This window comes from Capricornis sumatraensis, chromosome 18 (genome assembly GCF_032405125.1).
Source record: "Capricornis sumatraensis isolate serow.1 chromosome 18, serow.2, whole genome shotgun sequence".
Taxonomy (NCBI): domain Eukaryota; kingdom Metazoa; phylum Chordata; class Mammalia; order Artiodactyla; family Bovidae; genus Capricornis; species Capricornis sumatraensis.
In genome coordinates this window covers 42,139,540-42,163,264 of record NC_091086.1, presented here as the reverse complement: position 1 = coordinate 42,163,264, position 23,725 = coordinate 42,139,540, and the positions used below count along the sequence as shown (strand labels likewise).

At 34.8% G+C, this 23,725-nt stretch overlaps 1 protein-coding gene across 3 annotated transcripts in view; it reads right to left on the bottom strand.

Moving 5' to 3' along the window:
* Nucleotides 1-1,023: 1,023 nt before the first annotated feature.
* Nucleotides 1,024-23,725, bottom strand: part of RICTOR (RPTOR independent companion of MTOR complex 2) — a 41,337-nt gene continuing 18,635 nt past the window's right edge. Inside the window, exons 17-30 of one of the 3 annotated variants that reach the window (XM_068990512.1) lie at nucleotides 22,796-22,905; nucleotides 22,268-22,355; nucleotides 21,075-21,167; nucleotides 20,413-20,519; nucleotides 19,816-20,045; nucleotides 17,358-18,366; nucleotides 17,009-17,080; nucleotides 13,421-13,598; nucleotides 12,597-12,681; nucleotides 11,667-11,900; nucleotides 3,232-3,387; nucleotides 2,792-2,915; nucleotides 1,225-1,363; nucleotides 1,024-1,098 (exon numbers count right to left, since the gene is read on the bottom strand). In XM_068990512.1, coding sequence (XP_068846613.1) covers nucleotides 1,024-1,098; nucleotides 1,225-1,363; nucleotides 2,792-2,915; nucleotides 3,232-3,387; nucleotides 11,667-11,900; nucleotides 12,597-12,681; nucleotides 13,421-13,598; nucleotides 17,009-17,080; nucleotides 17,358-18,366; nucleotides 19,816-20,045; nucleotides 20,413-20,519; nucleotides 21,075-21,167; nucleotides 22,268-22,355; nucleotides 22,796-22,905 — 2,700 coding nt within the window. The remainder of the gene's footprint in view (nucleotides 1,099-1,224; nucleotides 1,364-2,791; nucleotides 2,916-3,231; nucleotides 3,388-11,666; nucleotides 11,901-12,596; nucleotides 12,682-13,420; nucleotides 13,599-17,008; nucleotides 17,081-17,357; nucleotides 18,367-19,815; nucleotides 20,046-20,412; nucleotides 20,520-21,074; nucleotides 21,168-22,267; nucleotides 22,356-22,795; nucleotides 22,906-23,725) is intronic. The other 2 variants (XM_068990513.1, XM_068990514.1) reach the window with 2 other exon arrangements.

Sequence of the window (23,725 nt, the reverse complement as noted above, 5' to 3'; positions counted from 1 at the left end):
CTTTTCACTACAATTTTTAATCGTAATCATGTTTCACCAAGGATTTTTTTAAAAGAAACTATGGCTCTTCTTTTCCCATGGAATGTATAAATTGTAGGCAACCTTATCTTTTCCTCAAGAGATCCAAGGTGTTATTTAATGCTTTCTTTTACTTTAGATCTAAATTAATAGTGCTTTGTTCAAGTTCCTGTTAAAATGGTGATGTGGGAAGCTAATGGAAATGGAAGTGCACTGAAAACATATGCATTTTATAAATGAAAAATACTCTGAATTATAAAATAATTTTCTGATTTTAATCAGGAACTGTAGTGAAAAACCTTAATCGGTTCAAATAGCCTATAATAACACATTGCAAGAAAACTAAAGAGATGGAAAACAAGTAAGAAACTTTATGTAAGTCTAGTCACATAAAAATAACTTATAAGTCCTGGTTGTTGAGGCTCTTCTTTTGCTTTGAGGTTAAAAACCTCTGAAGTAGTGTTATAAACATGAAGAAAAAAGTGGAAGGGCCAAAGATCCCCTTCTAATACCAGCAGTTATAGAACATCCCATTGTGCTAACAGGATGCAGCCTCAAAGACACTGATTCCTGGCTTCCAAAATTAGTTAACAAACAAGGCATCTTTATATTTACCCTAAAAAAGGAATTTAGAAATAACGGTGTGTAGGGTGCTTCTGCATACCGTACTGTTCCACTGTTATTATGCTCTTAAAATGAAAAGTAGAAAACCCATGTAGGTACTCAGTGCTTGAATCTTGCATACAATGGTAACTAAAACTCTTAAAACTGTGGTAATGAATAATGAACCCCCAAAGGGGCTCCACAGAGGGGAGAGGAAGTTGTTTTGGTTAGGGAAGTCCGCAGTTCCAACTGTTCATGTACCAGTAATTGCTGGAACAGCGTATAGAAGATACTCCTGTCTTTGCTGCCCAGTCAGTCGGCTTTTTTGAGGCTTTTAGAAGTCCACAAATATGAATATATATATATATATAGTCTACATCTATATACATCATAAATATGAGGTCAGGATTCAGCAGATGTATCAACTATAGGTTGCTTTGGTGGTGTTGCCAAGACAGCCTCTGCTTCTTCATGCATCTAGGGAAGAAGTGGTAAATTATTAATGACTTTCTAGTCTATCAACAGATATAATCTCAAAACTTTTAGTTTAAATCAAACAAATATTTTTGAAAGATAAAGTTCAGAAGTACAAATGCTACTTACTTGTAAAAACTGTACATCCTGAAATAATTCTTGTATGAACCTCCGACATGGAAGTCTAAATGTGCAGTGTGACAGCAAATGGGAAACTTCAGAGTAAAGGCATATGTCATCAAATGTTTGAGGATACTTCTCTTTAATTCTAAAATGAAAGAAAAGACTAGGATGTGATAAAAATTATAATAATGACTTGCCTATTTTCTTTCAAAATATCATTTTTTAATCTCTTTTCCTCTGGCTATATAGATCAAGTGACATATCTGGAGTGAGGGCGTGTAAGAATATAAAATAGTAAATACTCCTACCTCACACTTAAATTATACCTGTTTTAAGTTTGGGCTATCTCTTAAAATGATAAAAACCCAAATACTTCTTAGAAAGTGCGAAATATTCTTTTTCACTAGCCTGAGAAATTACAAAATGTATTTATTGGCCCAGAGTAACTCAAGTATTTTTAAAACTAAGCTTTAAAATAGAAATAAAATTAAAGGAAAAAAATAAAATGAAATTTTAAAGTTAAACTGAAGTTAAACTTTGACTGGGCTCTGTCTTTGTATCTTTCAGCATTTAGTAGTGGCTCTCACCTGGTCTAGCACCTCAGAACCAGCACTGGAGTGGGCTAATACAGGTGAAGGACCCTCTAAAGCTTCTGGCCAGGAGGTCTGCAGTGGGGGCCTGGTATATGTGCTACTACATTTTGTAAAGTTCCACGGGAGACCCTGAAGTGCATTTCATTTTTTGAGGACCACAGCTTTAAATAGTGCATAACAAAGATGTTGAAGATGGCCTGAATATTCTTTTATCATGTTGCTGTGATTTAGAAAAGCAAAAAAGAGCCTGCAACTTTTATTAAAAGAAAGGAGTAAAAATAGGGAAAAATTAAACCAAGAAAATGTCACTTATTTTTATGTATGCCAGCTTTTCTTGAGCTTTATGGTCTCAGAATTCTTCTACTTTCTTAAAAATTGTTGAGAAACCCCCAAATCTTATTTTTTGTGGGCCATGAAAGTGAAAGTCACTCAGTCATGTCCAAGGCCTATACAGTCCATGGAATTCTCCAGGCCAGAATATTGGAGTGAGGGAACCTTTCCCTTCTCCAGGGGATATTCCCAACCCAGGGATCGAACCCACATCTCCCGCATTGCAGGTGGATGCTTTACTTTTACTTTTGTGGGCCATAGCCATCAATAATTAACATATAAGAAATTAAAATTTAGAAAATTTCAAAACATTTATTAATTCATTTAAAAAATAAAATCATTACATGTTAACATACATATATTTTAATGAAAAATAACTATATTTTCCAAAACTAAGAAGAGTTGCTATTGTTTTACATTTTTACAGATCTTTTTAAAGTCTGGCTGAAAAGAAAACTGTTGGATTCACATACCTGCTTCTCCATTCAATTTATTACCATATGTTAGTTTGGTTGAAGTAGATGAAGAAAATCTAGGCTCACTCAGATATGCCATGCAGTTGAGAACTACTGATGTAAAGCAAACTGATCAAACTTTTTAAGTATTCACCATAAAAAAGCAAAGAATACTCATGCTCAAAGATTACTTACGTTAAAAGCCCAGTTTCATGACATTTAGTTGAAACTGAACTACTCAAATTAACGACTAATCTCAGAACTTCTTTGCGAAGGAGTATACGGCACATTGGTGTATCATCTGGAATTGTTTTAACCCCTGAAAAGATCAAAATATTTTATCTGTATAACAACAGAAAATTACTATAACTCATGGAATTTGTTTTTAAACTTTACCAAAGACATATATAAAACTAAGATAAACTGCACATGACCTGCCAATCATTTTGGGATCAAAATTCTTTCTAATGAAAGCAGACAGCTAAGCGAGTATGGGTACAATAGTTGACTAAATATACCTCAATAAAAGTAAGTTGTCATAGATTTGAGACAACTAATGAACAGCACTCATCATTAACAACAAACAACTAAGTACAGTTATATTAACAAGTTTGGATTTAAATCTGAAAACCTACCTAGTAGCAATTCTGTACTTTTGGTGCTGCTGGCTGAGCCTTCTTGAGACACTCCATCACTGCATCCAGAAATGCCAGAAAATTTCGAGGGAACTACTTCTAAGGGATTATGGATAGTTTGCTCACACCAATCAGAATATGGAATGTCTTGAAGGTCTGAAGAAATAAATTAATTCAATAAACAGATCAAAACAGCTTAATTCCTATGCTTGCACTGTATACCACAAAGGAATGGTTCCTTGTGATTTCCTTCCAGTCTCTTCAATAATTATTTTCCATGATGAAGATTTTCAAAGTATATTTACAGACTGCTCAGATAGTAATGTGTTAAATTCTAAAGACATTTATACATAAGATTTTATTTTTCTAAACTACAAAAATAATAAATATGTGTTTATTTAAAGAATTCATATGAAGATATATATAGAATAAGTGAAGGCCTTTTACCTACCCCCTCTTCCATGCCTCCCACCCCTAAACTAAACAGCCTTCTCCTTAAATATATAAAAATTCAAATCGTCTGCCATTTTAAATTTCTCTCTCTTCCTCTTCAGATGTATAAGTGAGATTACATGTATCTATTATTCTAGCACTTGCTAGTCCTACCATTTAATAATCACCAATAAAACAATCATAGTTCTCCAGACTTATCAGTTCCTTCCATAGGGTTAAACATACTATACTATCCATGCATCGCTAAGGTCCACTCCTAGATGGGATTTTAAAGTCAACTAAACGTTTTAGTGGAGCTAAAATAACATCAATATTTTTTAATTACAAGTTCCCCGAGCACTTAAACTAAGTGAAATGGAAATCAGAAAGTCTTCAGTTATCCTTTTAGGAGGTAACACTGGGCAACCCAAAAAATCATGCAAGAAAAGAGATTTCAGAGAGAAGAAACACCATCAGTCAAATGGTAAGGCCTCTTGATAGTTAGTCCTATTCTCTTTCCACTACAGTACACTGTCAGAGTAGTAGTAAGAGTTTTTTAAAAGTCCAGGAAACTAGACCTACATCAGCACATACTATTCTCCCTATGCTGCTTCAGCAGAATAGATGTCACTACCTCATCTCACCTTTAAGTACTTCCTAAGATTAATAGTGACATAATACTAAGCAGAATATGTTCTGGTTCCTCAGGATATCAACTTAGCATAGTTTTAATATCTTAGTTACTAAGAAAATCATGCATCTGTCAGGTACTTAAAAGTAACATATGCTACTTAAATTATACAGTGATTTTAAAAATGAAACTACTGCCAAAAGATTTGAGAACTAAAGATGTACTTAAAAACCAGTAATGCTGAATAACCAGGTAAGAAATGACTATGTTATTTTGGACTCAGTAAGCTTCCCAGGAAGTAAAAAGACAAAATATTCCAGCTCAAAGAACAATAAGAAAATTATACGTTCCTTTGTCAATGTTGTTTTGAAAATGCTGACATCGTTCCTTTGTCAGCATTGTTTCTGAAAAGTTATAAGCTTATTCATTTCAGCTTCATCTGCAACCAGTGACGACTCCTAACATTTCTAACCTGTTACAACCACATTTTATTTCTAAAGATATCATCCATTCTTATTCCAAAAAAAAAACCCACGCCTCTAACTAAACAAAGCCCAAACAGTTTCTCCCACTGTGGTGGTTTAGTTGCTAATCATGTCCGACTCTTGCAACCCCATGGACTGTGGCCTTCCAGACTCCTCTGTCCATGGAATTCTCCAGGCAAGAATACTGGAGTGGGCTGCCATTTCCTTCTCCAGGAGATTTTCCTGACCCAGGAATCGAACCCAGGTCTCCTGCATTGGAGGCAGATTCTTTACCAACTGAACTACAAGTGAAGCCTCACTGGAGTCTTCTTCACATCTTCCACTGGAAGAAGTGAAAAAGCATCCCAAGAATAGTGATAACAGAAGGCTTTTAATCCATGAGGTATCTTTTATATGAAACTTGCTAAATCATATGAATAAAAATTTTTTATGAAGTAATTACATGTGCTAAATGGAAACTTCAGAGAACATGTGGGTAGAATATTGGTACTATTTATTAATTAGCAGTATATGGAGAACCAAAATTTCTTGAAATCGGGAAGCTAGTTGACCTATTTCTTCTTAGGCACAGAAGATAATGTCTAGCACTCTGCTAAAGGCCAAAACCATGCATACTAGACTGATGATATTGACTTTTAGGGACCTTAATTTTGAAAAGTATTCAATGCAATGAAACTTACACTTATACACTTTTATTCAACACATTTTATTTCAAGATTATTTTTAATTTGGATGAAGCATTACGTCCATAAACTGAACCTTTTTATCTATGTAACTGATGTTTACTTAACTGTAGCTGTTGCTTTTATTGTTTCCTCTTTTTAATTAATAATATTCTGTACTGTCCTTACTTGCTCAGTTGTGTCCGACTCTTTGCAACTTTGTGGACTGCAGTCCGCCAGACTCCTCTGTCCAAGGGGATTCTCCTGGCAAGAATACTGGAGTGGGTTGCCATGCCCTCCTCCAGGGGATCTTCCCAACCCTGAGATCGAACCCAGGATGCCCTCATTGCAGGCAGATTTTTCACTGTCTGAGCCACTAGCTCAGCTTTATTTTATCTTTTAATTAAAAGTGGAGACATGAAGTATAGATCAGCCTCTAAGAGACTGCATACCTTCTTTATACCCTGTATCTGGGCATAATTATGTGAGAAAGAATAAAAAGCTCTAGGGAAAAAAATTATGTAAGTCCATATGGGTTAATTCAGGAAAATCATAAGCTAAATTCTTCCTATCAGAAAGTGCAGTCTCCAAATAGCATATTAAATGCTGAAAGAATTCATCAAAAAAATCAAGAATTTCTGTGAGGAGCTCTGATCCACTTGATCCTCATTTCTCCTGGGCAGCAATAGCAAGGAGACTGTTGTTGAAATGAACAAGGAGATTTTCCCTAGGAACACAGTAAGATCATTCTAATTGAACTATCAGAATTTATGAAAGAATATTATTTCTAATGTAAACAACTTAGTGTGAGTCACCATTAATGGACAGCTTAGTGAATGCTAATCTCACATGTTACTAAGTACCAAAACTATACCATAAGCCAGGTATCATTATTCCCATTTAGAAATTTAAGAAAAAATTAAAAGTAAAGCTCAGTGAAACAAAGTATATTGCCCCAGATCAAATAATAAGACGGAAAAGTTTGGCTTTGAGCCTAAGTGCTCTTGATACCAAACCTCACACCCTGCTATGTTTACACCAGGCGTCTGAGTATCTCCTGCAGCCCTGGCACTTCCTAGTCTCCTCCATCCTCAGCTGTACATTTGGGTGAGGACAGGGAGATGGGACACCACCTGGTGTTCCCCTTACACCGTCATCTGCAAACCACGGATCTTTTGTATAGACTGCTATTGAAACGTGGGTTTTACACCTAATGTTTTTGAAAACCACCACTGTCTCTTTAGGGCCTTCCTTTACTCAATGTAATCTCTACCCACTCCTCACAAATCTGTCAGTTTAATAACTCAGACATTCAAACCAATCTCCTTGCTATTATCCTTTATAGTCTGCTGACTTTTTTCCAGTGCTCTCTTTCACAGATGGACTAGTCTACAACACCAGTCTAGCCCACTTTTAGTTGGTTAGCTACAATATGGCGAATGCAGTGGTATACATACAGTGCACCCCAAAGAAACATAAAACGCAGCCAACATTTTGCCTTGCATACTTAACAAAACATTGCATAAACATCTGAGAAAGTGGTAGACACAGAATACAATATTAGGAAATATCCTTATCGCCTTTCCTCTGAGCTTTAACATTTTCTGAACAACTGCCACCAGACTAAAAGTTTTAAAGACTGAAAAGTCTTATGTTCAAGTCCTGATGTCTCTTTAAAATTATCATTACACAGCAGAGGGACAACTTCAGACTACTGCAGACTACAGTAATCCAAACAGTGTGGTAATGGCACAAAAACAGACATATAACATATAGATAAAGGATAGAGAATAGACAGCCCAGAAATAAACCCATGAACACATGGTCAATTAATCTAAGAGAAAGGAAGCAAGAATATACACTGGGTAAAAGACAGTCTTTTCAAAAAGTAGTGCTGGTACAACTGCACAGCTACATGTAAAAGCATGGAATGTTCAAATGAAACATCAGAACATTCTCTAGCACCACATACAAAAATAAACACAAAATGCATTAGTGACCTAAACTTCTAGAGGAAATCAAAGGTACAACACTGTTTGACATAAACTGCACCAATGTTTTTTTGGATCTGTCTCCCAGAGTAATTGAACTGGAAACAAAAATAACCAAAATAAAAGCTTTTGTACAGCAACCCCCTCCCCCTCAAAAAAACACCACACATAAAACAAAGCAAAAAGACAACTTACAGACTGGGTGAAAATATTTGCAAACAATGCTTCTGACAAGGAATTCATTTCCAAAGTATACAAATAGCTCATACAGCTCAATTAAAAAAAAAAAAATCAAAAAGTGGGCAGAAGACCTAAACAGACATTTTTCCAAAGAAGGCACAGATGTGACCATGAAAAGGCCAACAAGCACATAAAAAGATGCTCAGTACCACTAATTATTAGAGAAATGCAAATCAAAACAACAATGAGGTATCATCTTACACCAGTCAGAATGGTTATCATTAAAAAGTCTACAAATAGTAAATGCTGAAAAGGTATAGAGGAAAAATGAAACCTCTTATACTGTTGGTGAGAATATGAATTGGTGCAGCCATTATGGGGAATGGTTTTTTAAGGTTCCTTAAAAAACTAAAGAGTTACCATATGATCCTGCAATCCCACTCCTGGCATATACCCAGAAAAAACCATAATTCAAAAAAATACATGCACCCCAATGTTCACAGCAGCACTATTCACAACAGCCAAGACATGGAAGCAACCTAAATGTCCATCAACAGACAAATGGATAAAGAAGTTAGAATATTACCCAGCAATGAACAAGAATGAGATAATGCCATTTTCAGTAACATGGATGGACCTAGAGATTATCGAATTAAGTCAGAAGAGAAAGACAAATACGTGATATCACTTATATGTGGAATCTAAAAATGATACAAACGAACTGATTTATTAAACAGAAATAGGTTCACAGACATAAAAAACAAGCTTATGGTTACCAAAGGGGATGGGCGGAGACAAATTAGGAGTTTCGGATTAACATATATACACTATTACACATAAAATGGGTAAACAACAAAGGTATACTGTGTAGCAGAGGGAACTATATTCAGTATCTTGTAATAACCTACAATGGAAAAGCATCTGAAAGAGAAGACACCCATACACACATGTAAAATTAAATCACTTTGCTGTACACTTAAAAGTAACACAACATTGTAAATTACCTATACTTCAATAAAAAAAAAGTAGAGGAACTAATTTTTAGTTATCTGCCACGGATAATATGGCTTTCCCAGGTGGCTCAGTGGTAAAGAAACTGCCTGCCAATGGAGGAAATACAGGTTTGACCCTTGGGTTGAAAAGAACCCCTGGAGAATGAAATGGCAATCCACTGCAGTATTCTTGCCTGAAAAATTCCATGGACAGAGGAGTCTGGGGGCTACAGTCCATGGGATCACAAAGAGTTGGACATAAATGAGCATGCATGGATAATAAAGATATCTCCCTTCTGATACATAAAATTCCTTCATTTGGCCGATAGCAGTGCTTCTCAAACATTAATGCATACATGAATAACCTGGGCATCCTGTTAAAATGCTGATTCTGACTCTGTGTGGGGCAGAGTTTGAGACATTTCTAACAAGTGCTCAGGTGATGCTGATGCTGCTGGTTCACTGACCACTTTGGGTAGAAAGGGCTATGCAGTACCTGGTCTCCACCTATCTTTCTAGGCTGATCCTGTATTTCCTCTCCCTTCACTTTCTAGGCTCCATTCCCATGGGTGTCCCATGACTGCACACATTCCTCTCTCTTAAAATTCTCTTATACTCCAGTCTTCATTCACTTAGGTTCTATTCATTCTTTCAACCAAAGCTCAACAGCAATTCTTCAGAAGTATCTTCTCTGATCTGCTTATTTGATGATGTTTGTTGTTTAGTTGCCAAGTCATGTCCGACTCTTTCTGTGATCCCACAGACTTGCCCGTCAGGCTCCTCCGTCCATGGGACTTCCCAGGCAAGAATATTGGAGTGGGTTTGTCATTTCCTTCTCCAGGGGATCTTTTCAACCCAGGGACTGAATCTGCATCTCCTATATTGTAGGAGGTCTCCTGCACTGCAATCAGATTTTTAACCGCTGAGCCACCAGGGAAGCTCACTTGGTTCTATTCCTTTGCTAATACCAGGCAGCAAGTAATGGTGGCTCAGAAGAAAAAAAATCTGCCTGAAATGTGAGAAAACTGGGTTTGATCCTTGAATTGGGAAGATCCCCTGGAGAAGGGAATGGCTACCAGTATTGTTGCCTGGGAAATCCCATGGACAGATGAGGAGCCTGGTGGGCTATAGTCCACAGCATCACAAAAAGTTAGATATGACTGACGGAAAACTTAATACTTGGTACCTACCCTTGATGGCACTTGTTGCAAATTTGGTTGTTATATTTGTGTATTGATTGATCAATCCATTTCCTTCTCCACTGGATATACAATATAAGAATAGTGTCTTTTTATTTTTTCCTCTCACAACTGTCTTAGCATCTAGTTCAATGCCTGATCCCCAGAGTGACATAATAAATATTAAGTTGAATGCATGAATGAGTAGAGGCTCAGTGTCTTTTTAACAACTAGCCTGCCTCCTTTCACACCTCTGAGAGGATTTATCAGTAGTAAATTGTAATCATTTCCCAATTAAGGGTTATTCTCCTCCCCACTTCATATCACTTGAATAACAAATCAAGGGGTTCTAATGGCTGTGCCAAGGTGAAAGCCTCATTGACAGCAGCAATTCTTCCACAAGTCCCAAACTTGATGAGTCTCAACCTGATTACTATACTGGAGTGGGTTGCCATTTCCTTCTTCAGGGGATCTTCCCAACCCAGGGATCGAACTTGGGTCTCCCATGCTGCAGGCAGACTCTTTACTGTGTGAGCCAGCAGGGAAGCCCAACTAGCTCAGCAACAGATCACAGATGAATCTGCTGGACTGTCTTGTGACTGGGTAATTAGAGGGCTGGCTTCCCTATTTCCTGTTTGATAAAGAGAAAAGAGTATAGCAGAACTCCACAGTAAGTGCTTCCTAAGTATTTGCTGAATGAGTAAATAAACAGAACTTACAAGAACTAAAACATCATAAACAATGTATAGACAAATGACTTAGTAGCATCTTCTTTACTGTGTACAATACATCACAACAATACTGACCAAACCTTCCACTCAACAGAAAATGAAAATAATATAGCAGGCTGAGTCCCTGTTCATAGTGGGAAGTGACTTGTCCAAGAGTTTGTCACACCCAGGCCCTCCTGGGAGAGGATTAATCTCTCAGCACATCCATAATCTATTCAGTTATCAGTGTGCTGAAATCCATCAGCTGGGAAGCTCTTAATCAGAATGCCATGGAGAAGTGTAGATGAATGACCCAGAGAATTCTGGTTATCACTAGGTTTTTCTGAGTGTGGTGAAGTAATATTCACCAAGAAAAGGTATCTATAGTTATATTTTAAACATACATATCATATAAAAAAGCTGAATCGGGGTCTGATTCACTTTCTACCTCAACAAAAACATACTGAGTGCCTAGTATATAAAGCAGTATGCAGCTAGGTATTAGAAAATAAAAATACAAGGGCATGACAGACTATACCCTGAAGCACCTTACTGAATGGAATGGGAAAAAATAACCAACAATAATTAACACAAGAGATCATGTACAAAGGGCAATAAAAGTGAAGAGGAAAAAGTGTCAATATGTAACTAAGAGGGTCAGACAAAGCTGTGAAGATAAAACATTCCTGTCTCTGAGGATGAGGTGGGCTTGCCAAATGAACCCTGTGTGGCTATGTGTGAGCTTGCATGATGTGTGAGGAGGGGAAGGTGCAAGAGGGAACAGCATGGAAAACACACTTTTCAAGCCTAGAATCATGAAAAGAAGCACAGTCTCTTCAAGAACACCAAATAAGTCAGTAATGGCATGTCAATTACAAGATAGGAGAATGGTGATAAAAACAATCGGTGCATCAGACAGAGTCTTGTGTGCTACACATGAAAAGTCAGTAAAGAACTGTCAACAGACTAATCCAAGGCAACAGTATGAAAGGTGAATCGCAAGGGGACAAAACTGGAGACAAACACTAACACTCCCCAGGTGGACGCTGAGGGACTGCACTAAAGCTGAGGTAGAGATGGAGAAAGAAGGATGATCAATAGGGTTGGGAGATGTCTTATGACTGAAGCAGATTCAAATTCAGGTGGATTCATCCAGATAGACATAATCACTCACCTGAATGACTACATATTGCACTCAGTTGGTTACTGGGCTGGAAACCCAGAATTTCAATACAGACACAATAAAGGCAGTTATCATCTGTATGTTCCTGTAGTCCAGTGTCTTCCGTACTTTCTAAAAACAGAGAAGCATCTGAATGGATTGAATTCATTATTTCTGTAAGACTCATCTGCTGTCGTAGCAAGTGAAAAGAGTTTTTTACAAGACCTCCAGTTCCAGATGGAAGACCTGTGTGTGAGTAAATATAAAACATAATCTGAGGAAGATGGCATCAATGAGGCTTCTTTCAAGATGTATTAAACTATATGAAATTTTAAATTAGGGAAGAAAATCAGAACACCTTTTATGACTCAAAATCTAACCTTAATTGGGGAGAAAAACAGGATAATTTGCTTTAAATCAGGAAAATAACATCAGCAGATATATTTATCTTACTTTAACATGAGGCTTTAAATACAAAATACAAAATTAAAATTATACCATTAGGTATCATTTCAATTCTTCTCAATATTTACATAAAGAAAAAGTAAATAATTCTGGGTCTAAAGAGGTCCTTGTTAAGAAAAAAATCAAGATTATAAAGCTTTAAATCTGTGGCTGATATGCATATATTAATTAGAATACTACAGCTCATAGCAAAGAGAGATCATGTAATGTATACAATCTTTTTTTCTCTCTCTCTCCTCTTTCCAAAAAGGGTAAGTGCTAATTTTTTAAAATATGTTTAAAACAGAAACAACTGATCTGGTTTTTGTCTTCTTGAGAGGCTAGGTACTTAGTACCCCCCCCCAAAAAAAGTTATGGTTTAATTTTAAATTGACTCAACTATTTTGTTGCCCAAAATTAAGTACATGTGAATTTTTAGTGTCATCCTACTGATGAGAATTCTCTTTTTACTACAGAGAGAACAAAACCATGCATTACCTCCAGCATCATGGGCAAACACTCTTGCCCCTCGATCATCATGTGGAGGTATATTTTTTGTTTGAAAATAAGGAATATCCTTTACCTGAAATAGATATAAGTCATGGTAAGTCCTATCATAAAAAGAAATTCATTTTAAGAATATTAGCAAAATTAAATGAAATATAATTTAAATGGAATTACTAGAGCACATGAACCTATAATGAAAAGATACTGAAGGAAGTTATATTACCAAAACTTGACAACATAAAACCATTAAGGTCCTTATCTAGCTTTACTTAAATGGATATTAAAATAATTATTTTAGAATTTATCTAAAGTGTTTTTGGTCTTCTAGACAAATGTGTATTCTTAATTCTATCTACCATCTAGAGATTTGTTGAGTATTTTGTGGGATTACCACAGTATGTGGCTGCCATGTATGACATAAGCAGAATCAAAGGATTAAATAAACAATGCTATATGTCACATATATCAACTAAAAAAACAATAAAGAATAAGTCAAATGTGACTAAAAAGCAAGATTAGGACTTTAAATTTTTATAGAGAATATACAGATAAAGAAATCAAACAAGATGCTGATTTAGTATGAGAAGAGAAAAAGGATAATGTTTTAGGGACTTAGAGGTGCTATAAGAGAGTACAGAATAGTCGAGAAAAGTGGAATAATTCTCATGGTAAAACTTTTTAAAATACAACTGCCTAAGAATATCACCTTCCCTAAAATTAGTATTCACTCTAAATTGTAATTTCTAGTAAGCAATTAATAGAATATGAAAAGAACAGTAAACTAATTCAAGAGAAACCAAAAGAATTTATGATACCTGGAATATATCATTGATATCTACTGGAAGAGCAAGACCAATATAGTCATCTGAGCTACCATATGTTGCACTGGACACCATGGACCTCACGGAGGAGGATCGCTGCAGCGTATTTTGGTTAATAGGACTTAATAAATCTTCTTTATCTAGCGAAGCATAACTTAAAGCTTTCATGAACCTAGAATGTCATTAAAAAAACTACATTAGTTTATTGATTTGCTATAGCAATCAGATAAATAACTGTAGTCCATTTTCTTTCGTAACTTCAAAAAGGAGAGAAAGTGCGTCAAGTACTAAACAGTGCCATCTTATGTACTGAGAGCATATGAACACTTGAAAATATTTATCTCTTATAAACTGATATATAAAAGTTCACTAGTAATGTTGACTGCTGACCAAAAACAACTGTTATGGTCTCTCAGGTAAAAGTGAAAAGGTGAGCAATTAAGGTAACTTTCAACATCTAGAAGTAAAAATAAAAACAAAACTGACCTCAGAAAACAGAGGTATTATCCAAATATTAACTTTACAGTCACTTCAGACTGCCAGATTTGCTATCAAAAAGTAAGGGCATGTCTACTAATGCTATTTAATACTGCTTTTATTAAAATAAGCTTAATCACTTATTCTTTTGTATAGTAATTACTTTATCAACCTAAGATTTTCTAACATAGCAGACAGACACAAAACAGTTAAAATGGTATCATATATAAATAGTACAAAAGATAGTTTATATGAAGCACTTATGTTTCCTCAATACATTCCTTACCAGTGATTCCATGACATGGAATACTAACATTTCCGTAAGATATACCTTCCTTATACATATTTTTATTCATGTAACAGACATACTAAAATATTTATTATATGCCTGCTTTGTATATACAAGGCAGTAACTCAAGGTTCTACAGTATATGTATACTGCTATTTGAAAACAAATCATTTAAAATGTAAAAATGTAACCTGATAATAAAGAATTATTTTGAAAAGCATACAAAATGTTTTATAAATAGCTAATAAAAGTAACATAGGAAACACCACTCCTAATTTCTACTAATTTCCACCTAAAAATCACTCAGAATTGAAATTTACAAATTTTATAAAATAGGTCAGTAGTTAATCTGTACTTTTGTATCTTTCCAATTCCAGAGAACTCTTCAAAGACTACTGGACTGAAGGGGAAGAAATTATTGTTATACTTGCCTCCACAGTACCTATTTCAATCACAGCAGAGCCTGGTGGGCTGCCATCTATGGGGTCGCACAGAGTAAGACACGACTGAAGCGACTTAGCAGCAGCAGCAGCAGCTCCATTTTTACATATTCTTCACATTGGGTTTCCACAGAAATGTTTTTATGAAGAAAGGGTTTCTCTACTTAAAAGTTAATGCTTAAAAAAATGCTTAAAACCACTGATCTACTCCAATTGCCTCCAAGCAATTGAGGCCTACATATTTCAGAATTCATGAATTTCACTATACAGACTTACAACAGTAAACAGTTGAGAGACTTGTCTGCCTTTGTTCTGGATTGATGAGGCTTGCAAAGCTTTTGAATTCCAAGGAGATGAGACATTACAGCATAATTATGGAACTTTTTCCAAGTTCCTTCACTCAGTGCTGGGATTAGATCTCAAGATTAAGGATTCCTACTCAGTATTTTTTTCTGCTATGCCTCAAAGAAACATCTCAGAAAGACAAGGTTTTTAAGACTGCTGGATTCACACTCATTATTATACCACAGTATGAGAATGACTACTCTTCTAATTTTATAGGAAAAAAAATCTTTTCAGCCTCGATCCAAACTATTATAGTAAATGTGTAGTTATCTTCCATCATTTTCATTTTCTCTGAATTAACCAAAAGAAAGAAGTAAGAAAAGGAAGACTAATATCAACAATTTTTTCCTTCATGGAACCTGGTTAAATACTAAATACAGTTTGAAGAATAAGTAGAAGATTTGATGAACCTAAGATTTCTGTTCAGCATTCATTCCTTTGTACAGCTGTTCTTGTTTCTCTTGACTGCTTTATCTTGTTTTTATTTTTTCCCTCTCCCAAGAAATGAAAAGCAAAAAAAAAAAAAAAAAAGAAATGAAAAGCATACAGTAATCCTTTATAATGCCAATAAGCTGGAATTTTACTCCAGGAGTAAAACTTCCATATACCCGTCTCTCATTCTAACGGAGAATACAGGAAATAAGATCCTAAGAACCCAGACTGATTAGGAAATAGTGATTTGGAGTTGTCATTTCTGGTTTATTCTAATGAACAGTTAAGCAATGAAACTTTTTACCTGTGCTATAATCAGTTTAGATAGAAATACCTGCTTCAACAAGATAGAATAACCCTAACTGGGTGGTCCAGAGTTAACAGGGCTTTGCTTATTGTCCTGAGCTGTAAGATGGTGGTGTCCTCACTACTTATTTTGGGTGGTACATTACTGCCCCTGGCTGAATGCTACTGGCTGTTATAGTCGGATTTTTCAAATACTTTGCTTTAGTATAAAAGTTTCCTCCTTTGCTAACAATTTCAAAAGCTGTTCTTTCTTGTCACAGTGTCCTTACCAGTAACAGTTATTAATTATTGCTTCTATAGGCCTGAAAACCTGATATCCAAACTTGTTAGAATACATACCAACAAATTTTGAATGTGCGTCAGAGGTACCTCCTTTGAATAAAATTTGTGAATGTCACTGTATAGATTTACACTAGTGAGTTGTTGAGAGGGATGAGGCTGTCAGATAGGTAAGACAGTACTGCATAATTTATGAAATCCTACCAAAGGGAACATAATTTACTATCTGCTGCAAGGAGTCTCTTCTACTAAATGTGTTAACATTACTGAGAGAAAATGCCTTCATAACTTAACAACTTGATGACATAAGAGCCAAATGGATTACATTAAAGAAGTAACTATCAATAATAATAGTGGTAATAGCAGCTAACTTTTATCAAGTGCTTAATTTGTGCTAGGAACTAGGCTCACTACTTGGCAAATACATCCATTTAATAAATGTAAATGAATAATCAAAAACTATAGAAAATTTTTAGAAGTACTTGACCCAACAAAAAAATTAGGTTTTAGAAGTTTTTGCAAAAATCAAATTTAGTGATGAAAATCTTTTATAGATAAAATTTACTACTTTGACCAGCTTGATATAATCTTTAGATGCGGCAGAAATCTCCCAAATGTTCTTGAGCACAGGCATACTGCAATGCTGAATTCTGAGGATCAAGTAATTCATTTAATGTTCATTTGGTTCCTACTTTACTTATCACAGCTACTTAAACTGAGGATTTCCCTTGTGGGTCAGTGATAAAGAACCTGCTTGCAAACGCAGGAGACGCAGGTTTGATGCCACAGTCAGGAAGATCCCCTGGAGAAGGAAATGGCAACTCACTCTGGTATTCTTGCCTGGGAAATCCCAAGAAGAGAGGAAACTGGCAGGCTACTAGTCCATGGAGTCGCAAAAGAGTCGGACACGACTTAGCGACTAAACAACTTAAGCTGGGAAGACTTGTACTGAAATTTTGTTATCTTCAAAAAAAAAAAAAAAAAGTCAACTTTTGGAGCCTTAAATTGACCTACCTGAAAAAGTTGTTTGTTATTGTAGGTCTTAAGCTCCTGATTCCCCCGACATGCTTCTTTTTAAAATCGATCCTTGCAGAAGCGAGAAATAAATAAAAAAAGCTTGTGACTTGTGTGTCCTTGCAAAGCATGTATGTTTATTTCCAGGGCCTAAAAAGAGTTTCTTTTCCCCCCTCGCAGCTGCAAGAATCCATTTCAAATCACATTCGGGTAACTAGGAGCTTATAGCCTACTACAGTAAACAGTAGGTCAGTTCTGAGGCTTATGTAGATGTAAAACTTGGCTAATGCTATACATTTAAGTCTGTTAAAATTCAACCATGTTCATTTAAAAATGTATATTTGCTCACCTGCTTGGTGTTAACCTGGACTCAAAGCTGTTGGCCTTCATGGTGATGGTATCAGTAAACAGCACATCTTTTGCTGGGGATGCCAAAGCTTCAGAATGAGATAAGGATGGATGCATTCTTTGCTGCTGTAATCTTTTCAGGGTAGCGTAGCCAAAGGCATCTCTAGAACTTGTGTAACTAAAGTTACAGTCTGCTAGACTTTTAATTGTAGCAATAGAGGGTGCTTTAAGGGACTGTGCTCTTCTAGGAAGTGTATGAGAAGAACCTGGAGGCACCAGGGACACTGAGTTTGATTTAGAGAGAGAGAGATGGTTAGACTGTGGCGTCAAATAGTGGCTTGTCTTAACAGTTTTAGTACTTACCACAGTACTCATACTTCCACAGTCTGTGTCCACAGTCGTAGCATCTACACCTACTGTCTCTCGTGAAGGACTTGAACTCATTGAACTTATGCCACTTGTTGTAGTATCTGTATTAAAACTCTGGCTACGTATCTTCATATGTGAGCTCGATGAACTTTCTACAACTAATCTCTCTCGGCTTGTGTTTTCTCTGTGATTCTCTGTACCAAGACTCTTGGTGAATTTTAAGTCATTCTCTCCAATACTTGGAGTACTACCAGTGTCTTCAATGTGCTTATTCCCAACAAATGAAGTTTCTAATTGTAATGTTTTCTGTACTGTGGATATGGGTGTGAAATCATCACTATGATTAAAGTCAACACTGGGCTCTGTAAGCGTTCTGATCCGCCTGTTGCTTGTCTTATTTTCAGATGGCAGTTTCCCTCCTTTTGGATCACTGCTGCTACGATGTTTTTTATTAGGCAAAGTAAGAGAATTTAAGATACGATTCTTCACAAGTTTACTAGAAGCAAAGAAAGGGAATGGATTTTTATCCTTTATAGGTCCAGGTCGGTCATAAAATGCTGGCTCTGCATCTTCATTGATGTCCAGGAAAAATGTACTAGTAGAGCTGCTGCCAAACCGGTCATCCTCCATGATGAACATGCCTGTGATCAAAGGATTGATAATAAAAGCACATTAAAAAGGGCAAACAATTATGGTAACTTTTAAGTGACATAGCTGAGGAAATTTCTTTCTAGTAGTCACCTGGAAAAAATATTTTAAAAAATAGTTAAGACTGCTGAGCCAAATAAACAGAGCTTCCTTGAGATTCAAAATTTGTATTTGAATAAAATATAAAATTATTATGAAATCTTCTGTTATTTCCAAAAAAAAAAAACCTACAGGACTCATTATGTCATAGCTTATCTGAAGTTTCTTTTATATCCCAGTAAGTTTCTAAAACCTCCAAATATTCAGGATAAAATTAAAGGCAAAAAGGAGACTTGACTATGGATGTTTATTGAGTTGGTACATGTTCCTGGTGGTTTATACTTCCAATCACAATAGGCAAGAAAAATCAATCTTATAAGAAATGAATATCCAATCTTGAACAACATATACTTAGAAATGAGTCACAACATTTTAAGTTAAAGTTTAAACAAATTACATTTATTTCTCATTTTGTCTTAGGTACTAAGAAACTCATCTAAATTCAATGCCTACCTCTCTCTAATAAAAGATTCAATCCAGGTGACTAATGACATCTATGGGATTGTATTTTATTTTTCTGTTGAATAATTGGAAATGATTTTAAATATATTCTGAACAAAGGCAAAACAAAATCTTAAACTTGCATACTGCACTGTTTTTCCATATTATGTCAATTTTAACATGCACATGTTTCACACTTAAAATCTCTAAAATCAGGATGTATCTTGCAATAGGCATCTTTTTGTCTTACACAGTGGTGTGCATATTATAATTTAGGATGTCTTAGATCTGGTGAAATATGTTTGATAAATATTGACCTATCCTCTTAAAAAAAACTGTGTCTTAAACTTTTGCACCTAGCACCGTTTAACACAGGGCTTAAAATTACAATCCATTTTTCATTTAGTTGATTTTTTAAAACTTCATTTAGTTGATTTTTGATACTCCCTTTTAGCAGTTTCACTATTTAACTTTAAAATTTAGGTTTTCTTCTAAAAATGAGTATGTGAATATAATATCTCTTAACAAATATATTCTAGCTCAACAACCCTATATATGAAAAACGAACTAAAGAATTAGGTAAAAGATGACAGTAGGTAAATAAATATTTACTTATTAGAAATTGAAAAAAAAAAAAGGCAAGGGGGAAATGGTTCTTCTGGCACATGATTTATTACTTAACTCTGTAAGTACGGGTTTCCAACAGCTATTTAGAAAGCAAAGGGAAACAATGTAGGTTGATGGCTATATTCCCTGTTGTGAAAAGATACACACTCTCCAAGAAGCTATTACTGCCAAATTATCTCAGAAAGAAGTAAATTAAGAATGTAAAATCCATTAAAATTTTTATATCAGCAGTGTTAGTTCTGGCTAACTTCATATGATGTTGTCACAGTACTCACTTGATGGTGCAGATTCACTTTCACTATTATGCCTAGAGCTTGTTGACTCCGAGTTCAAACTTAGGGTGCTTGGGACAGATGAGAGTTCATTACAGAGTTGTTCTACATCATCTGGGACCACTGGCCACAAATGTTTACGACTGTGCCTTACAGCATCCCAACTGTGACATTTTAGAATATCACAGCCTTGCTTGGTTTTGGCTATGAGCCCAAGAACATATACACAGGTCCTGTAAGTAAAAAGTGAAGTAATGACAGCTTATAATTTCAAATTGAGATTTCTTAAAGCAACCATAAAATATTAGTTTGCTATATATGTACATCTGCATTTTATTTAATAAGCTATTAGAAATAAATTCAGAATATTTAGGCTAATGGAATACTGGACTATTTGGACACATGCTAAACTCTTACTGTTTACTTGCAAGGTAAATGTCAATACTATAATGTTGTTAAAAAATAAAGTAATATTAAACAAGGAACTCCATAAGATGTTTAATTTAATGCACTGAAAACCTATAATCATAAACTATTTTTCTCACATCCACATGAGAACAACAATATATACAAGAGAGATTTCTGAGTTAAATCACACACCCTCTGACTGAAAGAACTTCACACTGTTTTGCAAGTTTCAGTATATCTGGAATCACATTTTCTTCTTGTAGCAAATTGAGACCCCAATTAGATGAGCCAATATTTCCCTAAAAGAAAAGAAATCACATGTCAAATATATTTCCAAGAGTAACTCTTAAGAGATGTGAAAAGCTACCTGTAACACAAAAAATCTAACCACATCTTTAAGAAAGAACTGTGGGGAAAAACCTCACATAAGGAACTTTAGGAATTAAAGTTCCATTTGTCTCATCAAGGGGCTTCCCTGGTGGCTCAGATGGTAAAGCGTCTGCCTGCAATGCGGGAGACCCAGGTTCAATCCCTGGGTCAGGAAGATTCCCCTGGAGAAGGAAATGGCAATCCACTCTAGTACTCTTGCCTAGAAAATTCCATGGACAGAGGAGCCTGGTAGGCTACAGTCCAGTCAGACATGACTGAGCAACTTCACTTTACTTCTGTCTTATCAAGAAAAACAATAGTTTAATTATTTACTTTCTAATATTTAAGTGGGTAGAAACAATCTTGGCTTTAGAATACTGATCTAAGAACAAATTCCAAACAAAATAATTTTTATTTAATATCAATGGGAAAATGAGTAAAAATCTAAAAATTTAGAAGATCTCATAGAAGTGTTTATTACAAACCAAGGCCCAAAGAGATGCTTTCAGTTTTTTAATTTCTTCCCATTTATCCAAATCTGGTGTACGAACATTATGACAGAGTTCTGTAATAATATTCTGGAGAAGGAAAAAAAATGCCATATGATTAACAATACATTTTTAACATTTTCTTATTGTATATTAAAATCTATTTAATGTTTATATTTAGTAATTTCTATGTATTAAAAATCTTAAAATAATTTTATGCAAAATTTCTTAAGAAGCAGCATTAGAACATGTGCTCTGAGTTCATATACTAGAGCTGGGAACTTATTAGGCAAGTGGCTTTCAGCATGTAACTCTATCTCCCCATGCCTTGATTTCCTGAACTCTAAAACGAGGATAGTAATAGCCTCTGTTTCATAAAGTTTAATGATTTAATGAATTATTACACAGAAAGTTTAACAAAGTACTTGGCACTTAGTATTATAAAACGTTAGCCATTAATTATCATTATTTCTTTTAGACAGAAAATAATAAACTAACAACTAGATCTTCTCATACTATAGAGGTAATGACATTGAGAAAATCATTTAAATTTTCAGCAAATTAAAGAAAATTAATACAAAGATACACACCTCAATAATCTTCATGGATAATATAAAAATACATGAAATTATGGAGTATATTTATATAAAACTTTTGCTCTTGAGATGAACTCTGATAATTTGATGTGCATGCTATACTCAAAGAACAGCTGCTTGCCTAAGCCTCCAATATTTCAAGAAGTATATGAGAGTAGTTAGATACTAACAAATAGCAGCTGATACTTTCAGTTTGTTACTCACCAAAGGTAACTGAATATGTTTCAGGTTCAGTTTAATTTTCCAATGAGAGGAATGAAGAAATTCAATTTTTCAGCACTTTTTTTTACTAAGAAGATGAACTTTCCCAACAAACTAGAAAGAAAAAGAACTTGGACCTTGACTGGCTTACTTATTCTACACAACAAATTACATATGCAAAAGATCATAAGTCAAGGAAGTGTATGCAAGCCTGTTTATGAATCTAAGGACTGCAAGCACAGAATGCCAAAGTCAGTTACAAGATGAAGCTTTAAAAGCAATTATACCACTGACTTTAAGGCTGTTGAGAAGTTTTTGCAAAGATAACACTTTAGTAATATTAACTTTTTTCTATTACTTCAGCTATTTAAAATAAGCAAATTATGTTTTTACCTGTACTTCCAATAAATGACATCCTGTTTTGTGGTGTACCAGTTGTCCATAAAGATGTACAGGTAGGTAGACATGAGGACGCTGTAATCTAGTATGATAAAAATGATTGATAAACCTATTGGCTCACTGTGAACATACTAATTTATAAAATGACTTAAAATATCAGATAAACAATTAGACAATCACTCAGCATGAATAAAAATATGGAGGTGGAAAGGCATTAGAATTCTTCTAGAAAAATAATAGTTTAGCTGGTTTCAGAGTAATGGTAAGAGACCTAAGACTAGAAAGACAGATGAGGGTTAGAACATGAAGGGATCTAAATGCTCTACAAGTCAGGGAATGCAAGTTATGAATGCCACTGAAATTTTGAACATTCAGTGCTGTGCTTTAGAAAGATTTTTCCTATGTCAGTATAAGAATATCCAAGTACTTAGAAAACTTTAAAAAACAATGATTTATAACAACATGATTTTAAATTTTACGTTTGAGGACTAGCAATAAATTATTCCATTAACTGGACTATACCTTTGGTTACTCCGACGAACATAGTTGTCACCATCAATTGGCTTCCGGTAAGTGGTAAGTGCTTCATTAAGCTGTTCTTCAATCAAGTCAACGTATTTTGAATTATATTCCTAGAAAATAATATTGTTTAAATTATATATATTTCCATAACAACATTTACTAAGTCTCTAATATGTTAGTTACCTAGCAAATCTTGGAAGCACAAATAAGAGAAAAATGAACATCTTTTTCTTTGTTCAGGAAATTTGAAAAATTTTTGAAGAGCATGGATATAACAAGCTATTATAAATGCAAAAATGTTCTACCATACCCATAAACTTTCTGCTTATACTCTTTTCCCCATTTTCAATTAATATTTTGGGGTCCATATAAGTAAGTTAAAAATTTTGTTTTTCATCTTATTTGAATTCCTTTCCTCATTAAAAAAAAAAAAAACTAGTTTCTTAATATTAAATCCTGAAGATATTCACTAGGAATTTTAAAAGGAAATTAACTGAGTTCTATCATTTTAGCACCTTTTGGTGAAAAATAGTATCTCTTTCTTCACTGATTTAAATCAGGTCAAATGTAAACAACATTTCCAACTAAAACCTGGAAAACTTCTAGTCAAATTATTTAAACTGAGACAGTCAATCACACTACCATCTTCATTGCAAAAGATCTCCACTTTAAACTGTTCAGAAGAAATTGATAGAACCTCTGAAAAGCAATCTGCCAGTACTTATCCAAACTTTAAATTAATATACTTTTTGACTCAACAATTATACTTTAGAAATTTGTTCAACAAATATATTTGCACAGGTAAGCAAAGAATGCAAGAACATAAAGCAAATACTGTTTACAAAACTAAAAAGTTGGAAACAATCTAAGTGCCCCAAATACAAGAGTGATGATAAAAATTAGGGTATATTCATATAATTTACTATGTAG